The sequence below is a fragment of the Rhamphochromis sp. 'chilingali' genome (genome assembly GCF_963969265.1).
Source record: "Rhamphochromis sp. 'chilingali' genome assembly, chromosome: 1".
Taxonomy (NCBI): domain Eukaryota; kingdom Metazoa; phylum Chordata; class Actinopteri; order Cichliformes; family Cichlidae; genus Rhamphochromis; species Rhamphochromis sp. 'chilingali'.
This window is the reverse complement of record NC_137929.1, coordinates 2,124,823-2,149,487: the sequence shown is the minus strand read 5'-3', so window position 1 is coordinate 2,149,487 and position 24,665 is coordinate 2,124,823. Positions and strand designations below refer to the sequence as shown.

At 41.8% G+C, this 24,665-nt stretch overlaps 1 protein-coding gene and 1 long non-coding RNA gene across 5 annotated transcripts; both read right to left on the bottom strand.

The window, feature by feature from the left end:
- Positions 1–5,040: 5,040 nt before the first annotated feature.
- Positions 5,041–18,669, bottom strand: LOC308399371. The gene is made up of 3 exons (XR_013972145.1): positions 18,261–18,669; positions 6,627–7,221; positions 5,041–6,301 (listed from the first exon to the last, which is right to left on the bottom strand). It is a non-coding gene; the product is annotated as an uncharacterized lncRNA (long non-coding RNA).
- Positions 18,670–19,931: 1,262 nt separating this feature from the next.
- LOC308398889 (phospholipase D1-like) lies at positions 19,932–22,432 on the bottom strand. 4 transcript variants are annotated; one of them, XR_013972032.1, is made up of 4 exons: positions 22,190–22,432; positions 21,318–21,900; positions 21,135–21,228; positions 19,932–20,796 (listed from the first exon to the last, which is right to left on the bottom strand). XR_013972032.1 is itself a non-coding variant. In XM_080885756.1 (4 exons), exons 1-3 carry the CDS (start codon positions 22,409–22,411, stop codon positions 21,175–21,177), a joined length of 525 nt encoding a protein of 174 aa, XP_080741882.1. In that variant the 5' UTR covers positions 22,412–22,432; the 3' UTR covers positions 19,932–20,796; positions 21,135–21,174. The 4 variants fall into 4 exon arrangements, 2 of the variants coding, with proteins under 2 accessions (XP_080741882.1, XP_080741883.1); XR_013972033.1 differs by having other exon boundaries at positions 19,932–20,792; XM_080885756.1 differs by having other exon boundaries at positions 21,652–21,900.
- Between the last annotated feature and the right edge of the window lie 2,233 nt (positions 22,433–24,665).

Genomic DNA, 24,665 nt, shown 5'->3' with positions numbered 1-24,665 from the left:
GCAGGTGATGAATATAATTGTGTGATATTATGAGCATTGTGAATAAAGAAAGAGCAGAGATAGTAAAAAGGAAACAGGTGATGGACGTGAGATTTTCAGAACAAAAGCTCCTCAGTGAGACGATCACCTGGACACAAGGTCAGGCAGCTGGGACTCATCTAGAGAGCAAAATGGAAAAGTGATCTGTGCAGAACATCACTGTTGATTGCAGTTATTTACATCAGACTTCTTCTCTGAGATAAGAGCACCATTTGTGGGAAAGATGACAGTATTTCCAGGCTGGATGCTGTTTGCAGGGAGAACTGAATGAAAGTCTCCTGCACCTCAGCGCTGAGGTCCACACCTGTGAACACAGATGAGCTCAATCTGCTGCAGCACGTAGAGCTTTACTGATCAGCAGGTTCAAAGGATTCAGCAGAGCGTAGAGTCAGAGCTAAATGCCACATCACCATAGAGTTTGTTAACAACAGCTTTCTTTGCCCTTTGTCTCGATGGACTGAATCAGGGATACTCGTCATACTTCACCTCAACCACGTCACTGAGAGACCCCAGCCTGACACAGCAGCAGAGATGATGAAAGCAGAAACAGCAAACAGATGCTTCAGTTGTGTTTCTCTCTGTGTGTGCGCTCACGCCCACTTGTGTTTGTGAACTTTCCACGTACCTCAGCTTGTTTCTCCAACATGAGCCATCAGGGCTGAAAAACATCACTAACACATGAATTCTTTCTCTTTTTGTTATCACCTGTGATCATGTGTCTTATGTTTCTGTCATTTACCAGTTCTTGTATAGTTACGTGTAACTAGACTTCTGTGGGACGTAAATGATTGTTTTGTATGCAGATCTGTACAAAGGATGTAAACACTTGATTACAAAGGAGATCTCAGCTGTGTTGTTGTGGATGGACTTCAACGTATTTGTTAAAAAAGAGAATAAAGCAAAGTGTTTTAGCTGTTTGGGAGTTTTTGTTTGATTCCATTCAGTTTTATTTCTATGGAGTCAAATAATAACAAAGGCTCTAGAACAGCCCTGAGTTTGTCCAGGTGACACTCCTCTGAAGAACAAAGACAAAGAGGAAGAAGGGGATTCGTTTTCAAGTCTTGTTTCTTTCAAAATAAAAGCTGAAATGTTTTGGAAGCATGATAATATTTCAGCCAGGATGCCGTCTCCAAGGAGACCTGCACCTCAGCGCTGAGCTCCACATCACGCCCTGTGAAAGCACAGATATAAATCTGCTGCAGTGAGAAGAACTTTACCCAACACAAGTGTAGAAGTAGACATTTGACTTTACCTACAACCTGTTAACAACAAAGCTTTCATTGCCTCTGCTGTTGATGTCATGTAGGACTAATCATACTTCACATCAGCCATGCACACGTCAGAGGATCTCCAGGCTTTCAGTCGTCGTCTGTTAGTCGTAACGTATCTCCTGTTAAAGAGTTAAATGTGCGTTCTCCATCTCTGTCCTCTCACAGCTCGCCGTACACCAACTCCAGCTGTGGTAACCATGGCTGTGCCCATCAACACACTGAAGCTGAGACGCCACCCGTCAAAATAAAAGTCTTAGTTCTGATATTTTGTAATGAGTTTGTAGATTTCCCACAGCTGATCGTAACAGCAGGCTGCCGGTTTGGAGAAGCCAGTTCAGGAATACTGGAACAGAAGCTAAACAAAGTCCTGCTGTGAACAGCAGCAATATGGATTTTACACATCCATCCATCTTTTCAGCTCAGGGTCGTGTGTGTGTTTGCACCATGTTTACAGAAACTGGAACGTGACTCCACTTGTGGACAAAATGAGCGTCGCCAAGAGTTTGAAGGCGTTTTGGAGACTAAACATGGTGTTTTAGTGTCAGGGGTACGATTAGGTTGTTAGGTTGTTAACCTCTGCTGCCACGCTGACGGCGTATGCGGCCAAACGGAAGAAGACAGTCTATATTCTTAGCAGCATGCACAGCGTGGTTCAGACTGATAACACTACCAAAAGGAAGCCAAACACTGTCACCCTTTACAACAAAACAAAGTGTGGCGTGGATGTGATGGACCAGATGGTTCGGGAGTACACTGTCCGCAGAGGAACACGGCGCTGGCCAGTTGCCGTGTTTTATAACATGATTGACATGGCAGCACTGAATGCACATGTGCTGTATCAAGCATGCACCGGGATGAAGGAAAGACGGGTGGACTTCCTGGTGGAGCTTGCAAGAGAGTTGGCTCACTCTCATGTAGCTGAGAAGAAGGCAAGAAAAGAACAGTTGCTTTGGACACAACCCTCCACACCTAGCCCTGGAAAAAGAGCCACGTGTCAGGTCAAACACAAATGCAAGAACAATCATGCCACTGTGCGATGTGTTCACTGCTACAGATACACATGTGGTAAATGCAGACTACAGATACCATGGCAGTGCCAGGATTGTGAGTGATTGCTGAAAATGTTGAAATGTACTCACTCACTTTTTATTATTATTTGTAAAAATGTGTACAAATGGTTGGTTTTTTGTACTGTTTTTATCAATAAATCTCAGCAACAAAGGACCTACACCCATGTGTGTTGATTTCTCCCTAAGACGGCAAACTGAAACACTCCAAGTTGGTGACTTTTGGAGATTTATTTCCCTGGATGATTGAGAATGCATCAAGATGAAACACAAAAGCAAGTTCACAGCTTTTAGCAGCTCCAGCACCCCCTCATTCACACACCCCCACTCCCCTCCCTCCAGAATTCCCAGGTAACAACCTAATATACATATGAATGACTAGCCAATTTAGCTTCCACTTGGCTGAAGCTAAAGCTTAGCTAAAAGCCATTTGGCTGCTCTCCGGGTTTTAAAGGTAGAAAGGTAGAAGCCTGGGACTCCTAGTGTTAAGAGCGATGGTGATGCATGGAAAAAACCACCTGGTCTCCTTACATACACCTCCCTCAGCCAGTCTTTCATCATTTCCTCATCCATCCAGCCCTTTTCATTTGCCTTAATGATGATTCCTGCTGGAAACTTCTCTTTAGGCAAAGTCTTTCGCTTAAAAATCACCATAGGCGGCAGTTTCTGTCCATTAGCATGGCAGCCAAGCACAACAGTAAAAGAAGACTTTTCATACCCCGTTGTGCGTATCGCTACCGTGCTGGTCCCCTTCTTCTCCACAGTGTGACTCACTGGGATGTCAAAAGTGAGCGGGACCTCGTCCATGTTTGTGATGTGGCTGGCCTGGATGTGTTTGTCGGCGATGTGTTTGCTGCAGTAGGAGCGGAAGATGGCCAGCTTTTCCTTATAATCCGCTGGAAGTTGCTGCGCTACCGTAGTCCTGGTCCGGATGGAAAAATGGCACCGTTTCATAAAACGAAAGCACCAAGACGGGCCTCCTTGGAAATGTTCAATGTTCATCTCTTCAGCTAGTGAAACTGCTTTTAGCCGAATGGTGACCGTCGAAACGCTTCTCCCGCTCGTTCTTTGCTCGATGATCCACCGCTCGAGTCTTTCCTCCAACTCGAGCCACCTCGCCTTATGTCCGCGGAAACTCAGCTGCGTTTTCTTGACCTGCCGGAGCTTGTTTTCTAGCTTCCTCCATTTGGGAACCATCAATTCGTTAATCTTAAATTCTCTCGCTGCTGCTCGATTTCCATGTTCATCCGCGTAGCTGATGGCCTTCAGTTTAAACTGTGCTTCGTAAGCGTGTCTCTTTGCCATTTTCAGGGTTGTTAAAACAACGATGTCCTGCATACCTGTTCTTTTATACAGGTATGTGCCATAAAGTCAACGCGCACACTTCACTCTTTAGCGTTCTCATGGTGTTCTCTACTACGTCCTCATTACAACACACAGGGCGCACTGCGTTATAGGGCGCGCCGTACTTTTTGAAGAAAATCTAAGACTTTTAAGTGCGCCTTATGGTCGTGAAAATACGGTATACATTTACATACAGTGACTTGTCTTTGTAACCAAAGGGGGTTTCAAGGGGAGGTGTTTTGAAAACTATTGTTTGATGTTTGTCAATAAAAGGCAGCGAGAGGAGGCCATCATTGGGGTCATTGTCATGCTAGACACAGATGAGAGGCCTCCCTTGCGCAAGTAATCGATCGATCGACTGTCTTGTTTTCTTCATGATGAATAAGTCTCTAGAATTAGCGGGGCTTGTGGAAACACAGACCCAACAGAAAACTTTAACCTTGTAGACTTCATTATGTTCCAGCTGCTCTACAGACGCTGTGACCTCGAACTTAAGCAGGTCGTAAAGTATGTGCAGCTCAATAACTTCATAATCAGACCCTGTGGTATTTAGGCAGCAGAACAACTAAGAATAACAACTACAAATAATGTTTTTAGGTTTCTGTTGTACTGCAAGGTTCTGTACAGGAGAACCAAACCAAGAGCAAATATTACGTCTCATTTACACCTGAGCACGAAGAGCCATCAACATTTAGCAAATTGAATCATCTTTGTTTAGATGCAAGAAGAATCATATAGAAATGAAAAAGTAGAAATAGAAATCCAGAGCAAAGATATCCTCTAATTCAGCGTAGCACATGTGCAGCTGCTGCGATTCACGTAAGCATTCGGCTCGTCGCTGTTGCAGATTTTTCTCTCGCTGTTCTGGCTCACAGCGCTGCAAACACAAAAATAAATATCCCCAAAGGTGTGAAAGGGAGCTAATTAGTAAGAGTATTGTTACTCTCCGCAGGAGTAGTCCAGCAGTAGAAACCAGTCCAATAACAAGGTGTGTAACATCTAGCAGGGTGACAGAAAAACCCAGGGTAACTTCTAAGGACCTCAACGTCTCTCTCACATTGTGTTTTTTAAACATGCTTCCATTTGTCACTTCAGTCTTTACTCTGAAATACAGGAAGAGAAATCATGGCTGAAACAATTTCTCATGAAACCAGGGGTGTGGTCCAACAGTCAGTTTGGTGAGGAAGGTTCCTAACTGAGAGAAGTGACCCAGAAGTATCTGTGTAGCAGCCACAATGAATCCAGATCATGAGCTTTATTAACTGATCAAAGTCTCTTCTTTCATCTTCTGTATCATTCAGTTTGCATTGGTAATGCCCATTATTGTAATGCTTTTTTAAGACCAGCAAAACTTTATTTCACTTTGGGTTAGCTGGGATAAGTGATGGATGGAGGGAATTTTACTTCAGCCACAGAAATCCTAAACAGGAAGGAGGAGCAGAGTTACAGTGGATCACTATCCAGCAGGGAAACAAGGTTTATTTCAATTTCTTGGCCATGAGTGAGATTTACTGAGTGGGCAAATTAGGGAGACGACACCATCAGATCCCGAGCCCTCCATGTGTTAATCAAGAGACGGCTGCTGTGCTACATCCATAAATAATGAATAAATTAGGAGCTAAAGCTGAAAGGACAGTTTATTTAAACCATCAGTGAAGATATTTAACATTTGAATTTTTGATTTAACATTTGCAAGATTCAATAACATAAAGAACCTGAACAAGAAAACATTTATGTGCATCAAAATACATTAAAACAAAAACTTTATAATAGGAAACAGTTTTCAACCAACTGATGAAAAGAAATCTAACCACTTGACATGAACTCTACAGTAGGACAGTTTTGAAAGCTTAAAATGGAACTAGGGGAAGAGTTTGATTCACAGCTGCCTCATCAGATTTTTACAGGAGATTCTATCTGAACTCTGTGGAGCCTGATCTCAAGCTTTTTGAGTCTGACACAGAAACCAGAGGATTTTTCTGTGTCTTCAGATTCACTGTGATCCAGTGATGGGAGTGATTTCAGCCCTGAGTGATCGCGCTGATGTTTGCACAGAGCAGACAATGAGGTGAATGTTTGGGCACATTGGTAACAGTGAAACAGTTTATTAGTAACGTGGGATCGTTTGTGTGCAGAGTATGAACTGAGATTCCTGAAGCTCTTGTCACACTGGTCACAGCTGTAGTTTCCTTCCGTGTGTGCACGTTCATGAAGGTTACGACTATGTGACCGTGAGAAGCTTCTCTCACAGTGTCTGCACTTGTGTGGTTTCTCTCCTGTGTGGACTCGTTTGTGTGATTTAAGCTGACCTTCAGTGGTGAAGGATGACCCACACTGATCACAGAGGTGCTTTTTAACCCCACTGTGAATCAGTTCATGTCGTTTTAACTCACTTGGTGTGGTGAAGCTTCTCCCACATTCTTTGCAGTATTTCAGTTTGTCTCCAGTGTGTCTACGTTGATGTGTTTTAAGGGCAGCTTGCCAACTGAAAGTTTTTCCACAGAGGTCACAATGAAAGTCTTTCCCACCACCACAGTGATGACAGGGTTGAGAACTGGATCCATCTGTGTCGCTCTGCTTCTAAACAAAGACACAAAGACAGTGTAAGTCAGTCCTTCAACATTTGTATCCTGAACGTCGCCTGAAATAAAGAGCATCTCTGCAGACGTCCAACTACATTTGACTGTTTCAGTTAACACACTCAGTTTACTGGGCTGCAATAACTACAATACTACCACCATAATACTACAGTAATACTAAAATCATAACTGAAAGGAAAATCTGAATAATCACTCAGAGCTGCTTTTCCATGCAGTAGAATTGCTAACATGCTAACACAGTTTAATGAGCAGAGTTGTTCCAAACAGTCAGGCTAAAATGACAAGATAACAATATAAATACATACCTCACAGTAGCTGCACTTGTAGAGTCTCTTTCTGGTGTGGATCTGTTGGTGTCGTCTCAGGTGATGTGGAGATTTAAAAGTCTTCTCACACAGGTCACATTCATAAGGTCTCTCCTCAGTGTGGGTAAACGTGTCGTTGTAAGTGTGCGTCTGTTGTAAAGTATTTGCCACACTGTTCACAGCAGTACACATCATGTCTGGTGTGAATGCGTAGGTGTGTATTTCGGTGCCCTCTCTGGCTGAAAGTTTTTCCACAGATGTCACAGCTGTATGCCTTAATTCCAGAGTGGGTAACTAGATGCCTCTGTAAGTGGCTACTGTGAGTAAAAGCTCTGCCACACTGATCACAGCTGTACGCTTTAACTCCACTGTGGATGAGTTGGTGTTGTTTTAGGGAACCCTTCAAGGAAAAAGACTTTCCACACTCGTCACAGCTGAACGGTCTCTCTCCAGTGTGGATGACCTGATGCTGTTTTAGTTTAGCCCTCACAGTAAAACCCTTCCCACACTCGTCACAGGTGTGTTTTTTCTCTCCCTTTCCTCTGTGAGGTTTGTCGGCCTCCTGAGAGCGCTGACTTCTGGCTCCATGTTGGTCCTGCAGTGACAGAGATACAAACAGAGGCAGTGAGTGAAATGCAGTCGTGGAACAAACTCAACCTTCAAACTCCATTAACACTAGTTTTAAACCTGAAGGTGGAGCGTGGCACCAAACACCTTAAAGGTCTCTTATCCCCACCTGCTGGTAGTTCTAACACATTACATCCAACCTGCTGTTAAAGATAATTCATGACTGTTCAAACACTAAAATCATGCCCATCCCTCCTGATTGTATACACACACACACACACACACACACACACACACACACACACACACACACACACACACACACACACACACACACACACACATTATTTTATAATTTAGATTATTTTGTTGTTTCCTATTACATATTTCTATAATTTGTATAGATTTATACAGAATTATTCAGTGATAATAAATCCTATGTTTGTTTATTCTAAAGGAACCCCGTTAGCTTCCACAACAGATGTTGCTCGTCTTCCGTCAAATACTCACATAAAATATTACACAATAAAGTGGATTCAAGATATCCACATAATTTCACTCTTACATCCACAGTGAGGTTTCACAATTGTTCAAATATAAGCAATCAATAATAATAATATCAATAACATTGAGGCACATTACACAAATTTCAAAAACAAATCATGTCTTACAATATTTACAACAACTAAAAGCTCTGTAAATCGGCTTTTAAGTGTTCATTGAAGTTTTGAATAATTCTCTAATTTTTTAAGGCAACTTATTCCACTTAAAAGTTGCTCTAAATGTAACAGTTTTACAAAACGTTACTTTTAACTCGAGCATTTACTAAATTGCAGCTTGTTGAAAACTGTGTAATATGATGATGTATTTCATCTGGATACTGCAGCTGAGCAGAATAAATGTGGTGTGTTTAACAGAATTGCTTTCTTTAGAACTACAAGTAAGCCATAGAATATTTTAGCCTGTACAGGAAGCCAAGAAAGGTTATTATGCATTTTATCAATATTAGTATAGTATGAACATCTTCACACTAATCTGGACGCCTTATTCTGGACTAACTGAAGTCTGTTAAGATCTGTCTTATTAGCTGCTGACCAAATGATTGAACAATACTCCAGATGAGACATTACTAGTGCATTAATGACATCTTTCATAATGAAGAAGTGATACACAAAGAGCATTTCATAGCCATAGCTATGCCTTGTCGGCAGAGTTATGTGACATTAGTGATGTTTGTACTTTCAGCGTTAACTTGGTTTTAAAGCCTTTAAAATATACGCCGTTCAATAGTCGACCTTAATCTGACAGAGAATGTGATGATTTTGTGGATAATTAAAGTCAGTCATATATCCACAAACACAACAAGCTGAAAGTCAGTGATGCTGCTCGGTTTGCAGTCCTGAACATCACGGCACAAGCAGGATTCACTGCACTGTTAATGTTAGCTGTGTTATATTGCTGCCTCTGTTCGGTGGTGTCGAGCCAAACGCACTTTAACGTGTGTTTGAACGAGCTGACGGTTCACTCGTTAAGCTGAAAGAAAGATGCTTTAATCACAGCAGTCACACATGTGTCCACTGCACCATCTGGAACTCTTCTTGTTTACACTCGTAATAACACAAACACTAAATCCTGCTTCTCTGCTGCTGTTGTGTAGCAGTGTGTACACCTGAGACTGTCACCTGTCTGTCTGTCCTGCACTCTCTCTCTGTTTCTTTCTCTCTGATTGTGGAATAAAAGTATGAACATGTGTTTATAAGTTACACTTGTGTTTGAATCCTGCAGCTTATCACACATTTGATTTCCATGTGTGACGACTGCAAGTGTCCAGAGTGAGGACAGACTGAGGGAGCCACTGCTGCACATCATCTGTGAGGCTTTGCAGCCCTGATGATCCACCAGGACAAACTCAGCAGTGTGTGAGGAAGAGGAGGAGGAAGAGCAAGCAGCTGCTGACAGATGGAGGGAATAGACAGACTGTTCCCTGTTTGTGAAGGACTGCTAGGAAAGTTTAACATAACTGTCTGTGCTGAATCAGTCTTATTAGGTAATGTTCAAATAATGTGATCATCCCAGTGTTTTCAGTGTGGGAGAAAGTACTCAGGGCCTTCAAGTTACACACTATGAAAGGCAGCAACAAGTTTAATGTTCAGAAACCTAAAGTCTGTATCAGCAGCAAAATGGAGCTAAAAATAAATGTTGGTTTCAGTTCTATGAAGCTTTGAGTATTTTGGATCAGTAGCTGCTGTGTTTGTTGCATCATATTGCTGTAACTGTTTATATGCTTTATATATATTTCAGTAAAATCATAATTCACGTCGGCAGTAATGACACCCGGTTACGCCAATCGGAGGTCACTAAAATCAATATTGAATCGGTGTGCAACTTTGCCAAAACAATGTCGGACTCTGTAGTTTTCTCTGGTCCCCTCCCCAATCAGACCAGGAGTGACATGTTTAGCCGCATGTTCTCCTTAAATTGCTGGCTGTCTGAGTGGTGTCCCAGAAACGATGTGGGCTTCATAGATAATTGGCAAACCTTCTGGAGGAAACCTGGTCTTGTTAGGAGAGACGGCATCCATCCCACTTTGGATGGAGCAGCTCTTATTTCTAGAAATATGGACAAATTTATTAAACCCCCCAAAATATGACTATCCAGAGTTGGGACCAGGAAGCAGAGTTGCAGTCTTACACGCCTCTCTGCAGCTTCTCTCCTCCTGCTACCCCCCCAAAAATCCATCTCCATAGAGACTGTGTCAGCTTCCAAACAGACAAAAAACAAACTAAAAACCAGCAACAAACAACTTAAACATAAACAATCACAAAGAAAGAACAATACAGTATCCACATCTGAACCAAAGAGTAAAACAGTGAAATGTGGATTATTAAACATTAGGTCTCTCTCCTCCAAGTCTCTGTTAGTACATGACTTAATAATTGATCAACAAATTGATTTAACTTCCATGTAGATGCTAAAAATGACAGCCTCAACATGGCATTTAATCTGTTATTAGACTCAATTGGTTTCTCTCAAAATGTAAAAGAACCCACCCACCACTTTAATCACACTCTAGATCTTGTTTTAACATATGGCATCGAACCTGAACATTTAACAGTGTTTCCTGAAAACCCTCTCCTGTCTGATCATTTCCTGATAACATTTACATTTACAATTATTGATTACACAGCGGTGAAGAGTAGACTTTTTCAAAGTAGATGTCTTTCTGAAAGCGCTGTAACTAAGTTTAAGAATATAATCCACCCACTGTTATCATCTTCAATGCCCTGTACCAACACAGAGCAGAGCAGCTATCTGAACGCTACCCCAACAGAGATCGATTATCTTGTTAATAATTTCACCTCCTCACTACGTACGACTCTGGATACTGTAGCTCCTGTGAAAACTAAGGTCTCTAATCAGAAGTACCTGACTCTGTGGTATAATTCTCAAACACGTACCCTAAAGCAGATGACTCGTAATCTGGAGAGGAAATGGCGTGTCACAGATTTAGAGGATCATCATTTAGCCTGGAGAAATAGTTTGCTGCTTTATAAGAAAGCCCTCCGCAAAGCCAGAACATCTTACTATTCATCACTGATTGAAGAAAATAAGAACAACCCCAGGTTTCTCTTCAGCTCTGTAGCCAGGCTGACAAAAAGTCAGAGCTCTTTTGAGCCAACCATCCCTTTAATGTTAACTAGTAATGACTTCATGAACTTCTTCACAAATAACATTTTTATCATTAGAGAAAAAATTACCAATAATCATCCCACAGATGTAATATTATCTACAGCTACTCTTAGTACCATTGATGTTAAGTTAGACTCTTTTTCTCCAATTGATCTTTCTGAGTTAACTTCAATAATTACTTCCTCCAAACCATCAACGTGTCTTTTAGACCCCATTCCTACAAAACTGCTCAAAGAAGGCCTGCCATTAATTAATTCTTTGATCTTAAATATGATCAACCTATCTCTAATGATCGGCTATGTACCACAGGCCTTCAAGCTGACTGTAGTTAAACCTTTACTCAAAAAGCATCTCTAGACCCAGCAGTCTTAGCTAATTATAGGCCAATCTCCAACCTTCCTTTCATATCAAATAGGGCTGGGCGATATGACCCAAAATTCATATCTCGATATTTTTTAGCTTGTTGGCGATATAAGATATATATTTATAAATAGAGCAGATGTACATAAAATTTACTCAAAAATAAATTATGAGCATTTATTAAATAATAATGCTCCATAAATAAAAGAAAACAATGTTGTTTTTGTGCATATCAAAAAGCTCACAAATGTGCAGTCAAAATGTAAACTAAAAGACGCTGAGCACAATAACAAAGACAGATTTCACAGCTGCTCAGTTCCCAACTTGTACTGCGTGACTGACAGCCTGGAGTTTGAAATCCGCTTCGCAACCACGTCTCTTAACAGGTGCCATTTATGGTCCTTATACACAGTAGGGTAATATTGTAATATTGTGTTGAAGCACAGTACGTATCACTCCGCGAGGCTCAGCTGTAATGTTCTGACAATCCATCAAGCGGTGCAGCTCCGTAGCTTACCAAAGTCGTACTAAAACATTTTTTGACAGATTGCTGAGCTCTGTGTACCACATAAAATCGGTTCGTGGCCATCAAGCACAACCAGAATTCATATATAAGGCCCGCTGTCAACTTTTGAGAAAATGAAAGGATTTTAGTCCGTGCAGCACCTCTGGGCTGCATGGCGTTAGCGTGGTTAGCTCGTTAGCGTGGTTAGCTAGCTAACACGTTGACGCCGTCCAGCCCCACACACGGGTCGATGCGCAGTAACTCGTTAATGGAGATTTGCCGTGTCCATCTTGTCGCTTCCTGCAGGTGAAGCAATGGGGGAGGAGGGGGAGTTGTGTTCAGTGAAGGAGAGGCGAGGCCGAGTAACGTTGTGAAGACGAAAGTGGACGAAAGAGAGGCAAACTTGCGGCTCCACAGGTATAATTATAATGTAACATAGACTATATCGATATAAAGGATATTGTCACATCTTATATCTCGTATAAAAATATATCGATATTTTTTAAAAACTCGATATATCGCCCAGCTCTAATATCAAACATCCTTGAAAGAGTAGTTGTCAAACAGCTAACAGATCATCTGCAGAGGAATGGTTTATTTGAAGAGTTTCAGTCAGGTTTCAGAGCTCAGCACAGCACAGAAACAGCTTTAGTGAAGGTTACAAATGATCTTCTTATGGCCTCTGACAGTGGACTCATCTCTGTGCTTGTCCTGCTAGACCAGGGGTGTCAAACTCAAATACACAGTGGGCCAAAATTCAAAACTGGAACAAAGTCGCGGGCCAACGTTAATATTTATTGAAAAAAATCTTCCTCCAAATATAACAAGGAACCTTTTCTTACAGACTCAAATAAGTTTTGCTGAAAAACTGAATATGGAATAAGAAACGCTTAATACTGAACGATATATAACTTATATAAACATATATAACTTAATATTGCACACATGCAAAATTGAAATTCCAATTAAATAACATATCACTGGAATGCATTTCTTAAATAAAAATTGTATTTGCAGCCTTCTGATTTAAATTTTAGCAGTAAACTTTTTCCCCAGGCTAATAATAAATGTAAAAATAAAATAACAATAATAAACCACTTAACTAATAAAAATATCATTAAACGTGAAACCATTCAAGCCCATGTCTGGGAGTAGCAAGACAAATTGCACAAAGAAAATGGTAATTATAGCTCAGTTTGCTACACACTGATCTACTCTGATGCGTCCAAGCCAGACACCTGGCATCTCTTCTTGGATGCTAGTTCCTCAATGTCTGGGCTCAGGCTCTGTGCTGAGGAAATCCTCAGGATCGAGTGAAGGTGTTCATCGGTCAGACGTCTCCTGTGAGATGTTTTGGCCATCTTCATTGAGGAGAATAGTTGCTCACATAGGTAAGTGCTGCCGAACATGGAGAGCATCTGAGCAGCGTGGGTGCGGCGCCCAGGCATTGTGTCAGGGATGAAATGTGGAAATTGTGAAGCGCCCACAGCAACATACTTAGATTTCAGCGTGTCACTACACTGGAGTTCAATCAGCTCCATTTGGAGGTTTGTTGGTGCTTTTGCCACGTCAACTGCAAAAGGATTACTGAGCAGTTCAAATCGACATTTCTGGGCGTCAAAGTCGGCAAACCGCCAGGTAAACTCAGTACTGAGTACACAGAGTTTTTCAGCAAACTGTGCACATGGGAACACAGCAGTAGAGATTTGCATGTTCATCGTTTGGCAGCAGGGAAAATGGCCCAGGTTTCCTTGTAGCATCTGATTCTGCCACAAGCACAATTTCGTTTTAAAAGCCCTCACTGCAGTGTACATATCTGTGATGATACGCCCCCGTCCCTGAAGCTGCAGGTTCAGCGCATCGAGATGGCTCGTGATATCACACATAAAGGCCAGCTCACACAGAAACTCTTGCTCCCTGAGCTCAGCTGTGTCTTGCCCTTTGCTTTCCAGAAACTGAAATATTTCCTCGCGTAGCTCGAAACATCTGTTCAGTACTTTTCCTCGGCTTAACCACCTCACCTCCGTGTGATACGGCACGTCTCCGTATTCCGAACCACACTCCTCAAGAAAAGATTTGAATTGGCGGTGATTCAGACCTTTGGCTCTTATAAAGTTAACTACTCGTGTTACTGCGGTCATAACATGTTCCATCTTTAGGGCTTTGCCACAAAGTGATTCTTGATGTATGATGCAGTGATAAACAGTCAGCTCACCTGCACAGTTCTCCGCTCGCATCTTCTCCCGTACCCTGCCCACCAGTCCGCTCCTTTGACCACACATCGCTGGTGCACCATCTGTCGTTAACCCCACAAGTTTTTCCCATGGCAACTTCATTTCAGTTAGACATTTGGAAACCTCTTCAAATATTTCCTTCCCTGTGGTTGTTCCATGCATTGATTTTAATCCTAAAAGTTCTTCCGTAACACAGAGAGTTGAGTCCACACCGCGGATGAAGACTGAAAGCTGGGCAGTATCAGAGGTGTCGCTGCTCTCATCCATAGCGAGGGAGAATGCAACGAAACTGTTTCCCTTCTCCATCAGCTGGTTATTTAGATTGTTGGCAAGTTCACGTGTGCGATCAGCTACTGTGTTTCTGCTCAGGCTAACATTTGAAAATGCTTGCTTTTTCTCTGGGCACACTTTCATCATACAACTTTTCACAAACTCTCCCTCACTGAAGGGCCGGGCTGATTTTGCGATCTCTGCTGCCACAACAAAACTAGCCTTTACAGCAGCCTCACTTTGTGATATGGCTTTTTTGAACATAGTCTGTTGTGAAACAAAACTTCTTTTCATCTCTTCTGCTTTCCGGCGCCTTTGAGTCATGTCCAGGTCCTTGTATTTCTCTTGGTGTTTCGTTTCATAGTGTCGTCTAATGTTGTACTCCTTGGTTAAAGCCACATGAGCTCCACATACAAGACAAACAGGTCTGTCTTTTACATAGGTAAACAGATATTCTGTCTCCCACCTGTCCAGGAAGCTCCTGTTTTCGTTCTTTCTTTTTGCCATTTTGGGAGAGGTAGCGCGGCAGTATTCGCGCGGTTGCTATGACTACAGTAAACAGAGGAGAGGGCGTTAATGGGTCCTGTCCTGACTGACGCGCCAAAATGCCAACAGAGCATTCTGGGAGTTGTAGTATTAGCAGTACATGCGCTGCATAAGACCGGCGGGCCAGCTCTAATAGTAATTTGGTATGGCCTCGCGGGCCAAATGTAATTAGGCTGCGGGCCAAATTTTGAGTTTGACACCTATGTGCTAGACCTTAGTTCAGCGTTCGATACTGTCGACCATAATATCCTATTAGAGCGATCAGAACATGCTGTAGGTATTACAGGTACTGCGCTGCAGTGGTTTGTATCATATCTATCTAATAGACTCCAATTTGTGCATGTAAATGGAGAGTCCTCTTCACACACTGAGGTTAATTATGGAGTTCCACAGGGTTCAGTGCTAGGACCAATTCTGTTTACATTATACATGCTTCCCTTAGGCAGCATCATTAGAAGACATAGCATGGGGCGACCGTGGCTCAGGGGGTTGGGAATCGCATCTGTAACCGGAAGGTCGCCGGTTCGATCCCTGGGCTCTCTGTCCTGGTCGTTGTGTCCTTGGGCAAGACACTTTACCCTACTTGCCCACTGGTGTTGGCCAGAGGGGCCGATGGCGCGATATGGCAGCCTCGCTTCTGTCAGACTGCCCCAGGGCAGCTGTGGCTACAACTGTAGCTGCCTCCACCAGTGTATGAATGTGAGAGTGAATGAATAGTGGTATTGTAAAGCGCTTTGGGTGCCTTGAAAAGCGCTATATAAATCCAATCCATTATTATTATTATTATTATACATTTTCACTGCTATGCAGATGACACCCAGCTCTATCTGTCCATGAAGCCAGATGACACACACCAATGAGTTAAACTGCAAGAATGTCTTAAAGACATAAAGACCTGGATGGCCGCTAACTTTCTGCTTCTTAATTCAGATAAAACTGAGGTTATTGTACTCGGCCCTGAAAATCTTAGAAATATGGTATCTAACCAGATTCTTACTCTGGATGGCATTACCTTGGCCTCCAGTAACGCTGTGAGGAACCTTGGAGTCATTTTTGACCAGGACATGTCCTTCAACGCACATATTAAACAAATATGTAAGACTGCCTTCTTCCATTTGTGCAACATCTCTAAAGTTAGAAATATCCTGTCTCAGAGTGACGCTGAAAAACTAGTTCATGCATTTATTACTTCCAGGCTGGACGACTGTAATTCATTATTATCAGGATGTCCAAAAAACTCGCTGAAAAGCCTTCAGCTAATCCAAAATGCTGCAGCAAGAGTCCTGACAGGGACTAGAAAGAGAGAGCATATTTCTCCTGTTTTGGCTTCCCATCATTGGCTTCCTGTTAAATCCAGAATTCAAAATCCTGCTCCTCACATACAAGGTCTTAAATAATCAGGCCCCATCTTATCTTAATGACCTTGTAGTACCATATCACCCTATTAGAGCACTTCGCTCTCGCTCTGCAGGCCTACTTGTTGTTCCTAGAGTATTTAAAAGTAGAATGGGAGGCAGAGCCTTCAGTTTTCAGGCCCCTCTTCTGTGGAACCAGCTTCCAGTTTGGATTCAGGAGACAGACACTATCTCTACTTTTAAGATTAGGCTTAAATCTTTCCTTTTTGCTAAAGCATATAGTTAGGGCTGGACCAGGTGACCCTGAATCCTCCCTTAGTTATGCTGCAATAGACGTAGGCTGCCGGGGGATTCCCATGATGCATTGAGTTTTTCCTTTCCAGTCACCTTTCTCACTCACTATGTATTAATAGACCTCACTGCATTGAATCATATCTGTTATTAACCTCTGTCTCTCTTCCACAGCATGTCTTTATCCTGTCTTCCTTCTCTCACCCCAACCGGTCACAGCAGATGGCCGCCCCTCCCTGAGCCTGGTTCTGCCGGAGGTTTCTTCCTGTTAAAAGGGAGTTTTTCCTTCCCACTGTTGCCAAAGTGCTGCTCATAGGGGGTCATATGATTGTTGGGTTTTTCTCTGTATCTATGAAGCGCCTTGAGGCGACTTTTGTTGTGATTTAGCGCTATATAAATAAAATTGAATTTAATATATTCTGAGCTAAGTTGATCTATAGTGTTACATCATATTCTATAAGGATGTTATGTGTTTGTAGACTTTCTGCCCAGTTTGACCCATTTAGCAGAAGTCAGCCTGTTTAAGGCTCTGATATCTATTCTGTGTGACTTAAAGCAGTTATGACATGGTCTGATTTTCTCACCCAATAAAGGAATATTTCATATATCAGTCTACTCTTCATTCTATCAGACACAGTTATCACAGCTCCTACATTTGCTTTTTACACATATATGTAAGCATTGAGCCACATTTAGTACCAACATATTAAATGAACAATATTTGTCTCTTATATATGATACATCTGTATACACACTGTCATAGATACTTGTCTGTGAGTGAAGTGATTAATATAATAACTATAATATTGGCCATATTATATTTACATTACCACAGTGAGATGACTTTAGTCTCATGAACAACATCAGCTAATTGTTATTTACAGCTAATCTTAAACGACTGTTCAGCACAGAAATGAAGCCCAACAATCATGTTTCACAGTCCTGTGGTCTCAGCCTCAGATACTCATCAAATCACACAGAGCTCATGTAGAAACAAATGAACTAAATATGTTCTCCTTCATTTCTGTCAAACAAAGCTGTATGAAACGTTTCCAGATGTTAGTATCATGGTTGCTAGGCAACCTGGGCAGCGCGACGGAGGCTAGACGTCCCATTTCACGAGCCTACGAGCCTCGCACTTCGGCCTTAGCGGTCTTTGAGTACGCGGCCCTTGAGGACTTTAAAGCTGCAGAACCTGAATCGGGATACAGCCATGATGATCTCCAGCCTCGTGCTCGCCAACATTCTCACCTGAGTTAAGAAGACGATCACTGAAATGGTCTCAGCAGGTCCTTTGATGACAGCAATGAAATGCAGCGGTAAGGCTTTTTGGGGATTAAGTTCGTTTTCATGGCAAAGAAGGACGATGCAGTTCATCTGATCACTCCTCATAACATTCTGGAGTGCAGGCAAAATGCTATTATAAAAACTTAAGCAGCAACTTCTCCAGGTTCCAATATTTATGCAATTCTCAAACCTTTTGGCCACGACTGTATAACCTCTTCTGAAGTTTAGTGGATATTATACATGGTTATGCTCAGGATGTGTCGGCCAGTTTCCACTGGAAACGCCTTTTGGTTAAACTGTCAGCGAGGAATTTGCATTTGCACTGTTACATTTTTATATAACTTTAATGCACATAAACAACAGCTGCTTGTTTCAGTGAAAATACATTGATGGGTTTTTAATAAAGTTGTGCAGCTGTAAAGTATTTTGTCTGGTGTCAATTCTATCGTCAGCTACATCGTTATGGCAAATGTTCAAATGTATATGGTGATAAATATCTTTGGTCATATGGTCCTGCTCTGTCTGTCACCTTCTGTGTTGAGCTCATTGTTTCCTCTGTAGTGGCTGAGCTGAGTCCAAGTAGCTGAAAATGTTCCTCTGCTGCTCCGTCAGACTCTCCTCCTCCTGCTGATCAGCTGGGACACAAAACAGATCTTTGTTAGGCTCCACACTGCACTGAAGAGTCAAAGTGTCTCATATGTTCATCTGACAAGTAAAAGAACACATTTTTGTTTCCCGAGGTGGGCAACTTGTTGGAAACAAACACAAAAGGTTTGAGCACTGATACCTGCCATTGCTGGCATTGAAAGATGCAACGCCAGCAATGTGGATTGTCAAGACTCAAACCAATCATCAAGCAAAGACAACAGGGATCATTTGTTTCTGTTTATTTAGCATTCACAGCATTTGTAGTTGCCTTCTGTGCAGGGGAAGTCCACGCACACTGTGTGGTACCGCCATCTGCAGAAGGTGCATTCAACCTCTGTAAGAGAAACGAGATTGTCTGAGACTGAAATGATAACATTTCTGCCCACTTCCTGATCTTATTGGATCTGTGTGTGAGGTTGGTGAAGGAAACACATGTTTACTGAGTGAGTCGCTGCCATTAGGAAATAGGTGGGGTAAAAAGAGCAACCAAGAAAGTGGCAGCCTGCACGGCCACAGATGTGCTGGAGGAGCTAGAAGCTCTACCCATGGAGAAACTCCTGGAGAACCTTGCTAAGCCTAACAGGGGACAGGTACTTCTGCCCAACCTGGCAGCCACAAAGTGAACTCATTTAGGTAAAGATAACCACATGCACCTAACCAGCCTGCACCAGCCTGACATTTCTTCCTCCTAAGTAAAAACCAATGGATGGATTGAACTTAGAGTCTCAGCTCAGTTTTCTATTTTGACCACCTACACCCCAAGATACTCTTTTAAAAAGTGTTGTTTTCAGATCCCTTTGAAGTTCATAAAGGGCCTGTTCATTTTCATTCAGATGTTTTATTACATAAATGTTACTGTTTTCTTTTGATTTATGCTCCCACTACACTGCACCTCTACAAACAACAATGCCACGGACTGTCAGCTGCTTTTACATGCTGTGAACATGAGTAGGTTTGATCAGAGTTTCAATTATCAAAGAAAAGACAAACTGAGCAAAAAGAAGGAAAAAAAGACCAACTTCTTCCCAACTGACAAGAAAAATACTCGTCATGTTTTCATAATAAAGGATCAGGCTCCCCATTTATGACAGCTTGGACCAATAATGTATGTTACACTGATGCTACTGTAGAGACAGGGTCAACATCTCTATTTAAATATAATTAATATACAAAACACAATAAAAGTTATACATGAATTATTCATTATTTTTACTATTGATAAAATTCATGTATACTAATCAAAGTTATACATGAGTAACGACATTATTAATAATGATTAATAATAATAATTCTAATGCCAACATGATGACTGTTCATAGCTCCTGCTTTGAAATACTGAACTTAAACATTGAGCTGATGAAAGATCACAATTCACAGTGGCCCACTGTCAGAATCATTCTGAATATAAACTCATCGAGTTAATCTGAACCTTTCTCAAATGTGCTGTGAATAAATGCTGCTGCAAGCCACTGTGGGAAAGCTGTGTTATTATCATGGAAACATCTGTGACACAGAGGACGAGGACACAAAGGGACGACACGCAGAGGCTGTGTTAAAGTCAAAAATCCAAATCTTTAGTCCTAAACAGGCAGTGGTTACAAACAGGAAGACGAGCAGTCCATTAAACAGTCTACAGGGTCAAACATACAGAGAATTCAAACAGCTATTAAAAACAAATAACTGGACACTGAAAAACTTCAGTGATGTGTGAGGCACCAAAGGGAAGCAGCTGAGTATATTCAATGAATTATCTTCAAATACAAAGACAGAAACTCCTACAGGCAGCACGCAAACTGAGCAGGATACACAAAGATCAGAGATTACAAAATAAATCAGAAAAGGATTTCAAACTTACTGAGAGCAAGGCCTCTGTTACAAATCTGTCTAATAGAAAAACATGCTGTACAGATACAATACGCTCAGTGTTCATGGTCATTTAAAAACTGGCTCTACCTGAACCACTTCAATATTTTATGAAGTCACTGAGTCGACCATTTCTACAGTTTGTTTCCTTCATTGCAGTTAGAGTGCGGCTGGTAAGGATGAAAACACACACAGAGCGTAAATTGTCTTTGTTAGTAACAAACGTCAGCAAAGACAAAACACACAAACACTCTCATGATATTCATGAATCATTAGAAAGCATCCAAACATTCTGCTCGTGGACTTTTACAGTCTTATTTGCACTCGCTCATCTTCATAATCATCCTGATCAATACATGACAGGGGAGGCTTTGAGGTAGGCGGGGCTCTCTGCTGATGTCAGCATGAAAGGCAGGACCAGCGTCTGCCACATGTTGGTGAAACATCACAGTACACTGGCGTGGTTTCCTTTCCAGATGTTGGACGTTTGACACTTCAACGTTGAGGCCAACAAGAAGACACAGTTTTGGGTCGGGTTGCTGCAGGGTTTCTAACTGAGCAAAAGCAGAAGCACACAGACCAACAGGGATCAGATGCTGAGTGTTAGAGGAACATCTGTGCTGATCACTGAATGCTGCTGTGGTATCTTGTTGAAGTTGGCTGGTGGGACAGTCTAATAGTGATATCCTGCCCATCGGAGGAACACTTTTAAAAACACATGCAATACTTTGTTTGTATTACAGTCACAGTTTATCTTATTTTTGTCCTTTAAAAGTGTTGCTGTACTATAAAGTCCTATAATTTGAGGCTAAAATGGCTCAGAGAGTCTCTCTCTCAGAGGATCTCCTTTGAAAGTGGAGACGACTTTATCCGCTGATCCACGTCACTTTACCTGGATGTTTTCTTTGAAGCTGGATGAAGACTCCTCTCCCTCACTCCTGCTGCAGCTGTGTGGTCCAGTTGGCCTCTGAGGTCACAGTCAACATCTGTAGCAGAAGAGGGGAAATAAAAGTCCAGGTTACCAAAACTGGGAGCTTTTCCAAAATAGAGCGTAACTGGACTTTTTCAGCCTTACAGGCAGATAGTCGTCTGAAGCTGCAGCTTTTTCTTTTTAGCTTTTTCCAATCTCTGCTCTCGGCTTTCTTTGAGAACATGTCTGCTTTCTTGGCATGGGTCTGTCTGCTGTTGGTGAAGAGACTAAATCCACATACTCGCTACTAAGATCTCCTCAAGTAGTCTCAACCAGATTACAGTTTAAGAGTAAATGTCTCCTGAGAGTTTCACCTTGGGGAGATGCTGTCTTGCTAACATGCAATCATGAGCATTAATCTATGAGGTGAAAAAGTCATTTTAAAAGCTCCAGCCACAAGTTTTATTTCATCTGTGTTTTGGTCAGAGTCCCATCAGACCTCCAGAATGGTGTCAGAGTGTTTTCTATCCACGTGATGAGCACAGGCCTCAGGTCCAGACCTCCACGGGCACCATAGCCTCTTTGGAGCTAATAGGTGCAAGAAGGTTTTGTTGGGATAGGAACTGAAGAGGAAACTGACGAGGAAGGCAAGGATCTTCTTCAGCTCCTCCGAGCCGGGACCTCTTTGTGTAGGCCAGCATTGGCCAGGTAGCCCTCCAGCATCGCTGGATGGCCGACAGTGGAAAACCTAGAGGAGTAGGAGAGAAACAGCAGCTTGGAGCATGTCTTTATACTGTTTAGTTTTTAGAGCCACAGACTTTCTTTTAATGTCATTGTTCAGGATCTATGACTGATTATGTATTTATTGTATTCCTCCATGACTGTGTGACAGCAAGTGGAAAAAAACAGCTTCACCTTTGTTGATATGCTTGTAATTTTAATATTGATTAAATGGCCATGAAATAATAGAAAGCTCATATATGAAAATGTATTTTAAGAAATAAAATGTTAATCTGAGTACAAAGGAGTACACTCACCTTCTGGTAGATGGAGGTGTAGCGAGCGCTGGTGAACATCCAGGCCTCCTCGTAGAACTGATCACTGATTGGATCCAAAACATCGATGGAGGATCTGTGTAAGCGCTGAGGATCGTCCTGATGGACAGAACAGAAGGAGAGTGAGACAAGTGAAGATATACTAAACAACACTGTGACATGAACTGAGCCACACACAGTTTGATTCACAGGTGATTGACACATTATTTGACCACGAGCAATCTTTTCTGGTTTGACGCCATCTTTGTAGCCAGAAACCAGCTCTCTCCTCGGCTTCCTCCACTACACGCTTCCCCCACGCCAGTCTCCTCCGTCACTATAAAGGGGAGAGTCATGAGCTCCATCACCCTCACCTGTGCCGTCCAATGTCCCGCCACCAGCCTCCACTGCAGCAGGCCAGAGACCACACCCCTGCCACAATAAGTAAAAGTATATCCTTGCTGTACCCTTAATGCTAAATGTGCTAAATTAACCGCTGCCTTTGCCCCTTTGGGATTATTCTTATGTCACTGGGATGTTGACCTTTGACCTTCACATTAGAGAGATGGGCAGACATAATTAGTGTATGAATTTTAAAGTAACAGGTAATAAAGAGAGTGCAGCAAATGTAGTCAGGTTTATTACTCTGTATCACACATGAGTGCCCGAGGGAGGCGGGGCTGACTGGGGAGACACAGGAAACAGAGAGACAGGGCTGACTCGACATGAAACGATGAAACGTGGGACATGGGAACAGAAACTAAACACAGGCTGAAATGAACACTGAGGGAGGGAGAACTAAGATTACTGAGAGCCTGATAAATAAGAAGAACAAAAACCAAGAAAAACAAGAGTCAAAGAAAACCAAAAACACAAAGCATTGGGCCAGGACCCACTGCTGTGACATTTATATGTGATAAAAACATTAAAAACTGCTCAGATGTTGAAATCTTTCTACGTATACTTTAGGTTCAGCTCTCCAGCCTGGCATTTGGTTAAGCATGATTCAAACATTTGATTTTGTTTAACTGGTTTTAATTATAGTTACTTTTTGTGAACATTTGTTGCAGCATTTAAAAATACATCATTTATTTTCAAACTTTTATTTGATTTAGAGCATCATATTTGACCAACGTAAATGTTTTAATTTCATATAAAATAACTGAAACAGTGAACTGAATATCTGAAATCTTTCCTTCCTTAAAAGTTATAATCCTACTTAAGTTATAGTGCAAACGCTTAAGCAACAAATATACTTGATGCTAATTAATTAATATTTCCCTTTGATGTTGCAACTATGCGGTCACTTCTGTCTTTAAACAAAATAATATTTTCCAGTTACAGAAATCATAAAGTCCAAACTAAAGTGCTACTGTTGCTATATGCATTTTATATAAATCATGGATGATGGTCCTGACATGAAGGAAGAGAAAGTTACAGGTTGCATCCTTTGACTTTGTCTCCGTGCCTTTGGGCGATTTTCAGAAGGACAGATGTTTCTGTTCAATTCTTAAATCAATTTTTTCAAACACAAACACTATTTTAAAGCTTCTAGAGAGTAAAATATTAATGATAATTATAATAACAATAATAAAAACAAAAGCTCTCAGATCCATCAAACCAAGCAGCAGAAAGAACAATAACTGAAGAGAAAACTTTAACCTTGTAGACTTCATTATGTTCCAGCTGCTCTACAGACGCTGTGACCTCGAACTTAAGCAGGTCGTAAAGTATGTGCAGCTCAATAACTTCATAATCAGACCCTGTGGTATTTAGGCAGCAGAACAACTAAGAATAACAACTACAAATAATGTTTTTAGGTTTCTGTTGTACTGCAAGTTTCTGTACAGGAGAACCAAACCAAGAGCAAATATTACGTCTCATTTACACCTGAGCACGAAGAGCCATCAACATTTAGCAAATTGAATCATCTTTGTTTAGATGCAAGAAGAATCATATAGAAATGAAAAAGTAGAAATAGAAATCCAGAGCAAAGATATCCTCTAATTCAGCGTAGCACATGTGCAGCTGCTGCGATTCACGTAAGCATTCGGCTCGTCGCTGTTGCAGATTTTTCTCTCGCTGTTCTGGCTCACAGCGCTGCAAACACAAAAATAAATATCCCCAAAGGTGTGAAAGGGAGCTAATTAGTAAGAGTATTGTTACTCTCCGCAGGAGTAGTCCAGCAGTAGAAACCAGTCCAATAACAAGGTGTGTAACATCTAGCAGGGTGACAGAAAAACCCAGGGTAACTTCTAAGGACCTCAACGTCTCTCTCACATTGTGTTTTTAAACATGCTTCCATTTGTCACTTCAGTCTTTACTCTGAAATACAGGAAGAGAAATCGTGGCTGAAACAATTTCTCATGAAACCAGGGGTGTGGTCCAACAGTCAGTTTGGTGAGGAAGGTTCCTAACTGAGAGAAGTGACCCAGAAGTATCTGTGTAGCAGCCACAATGAATCCAGATCATGAGCTTT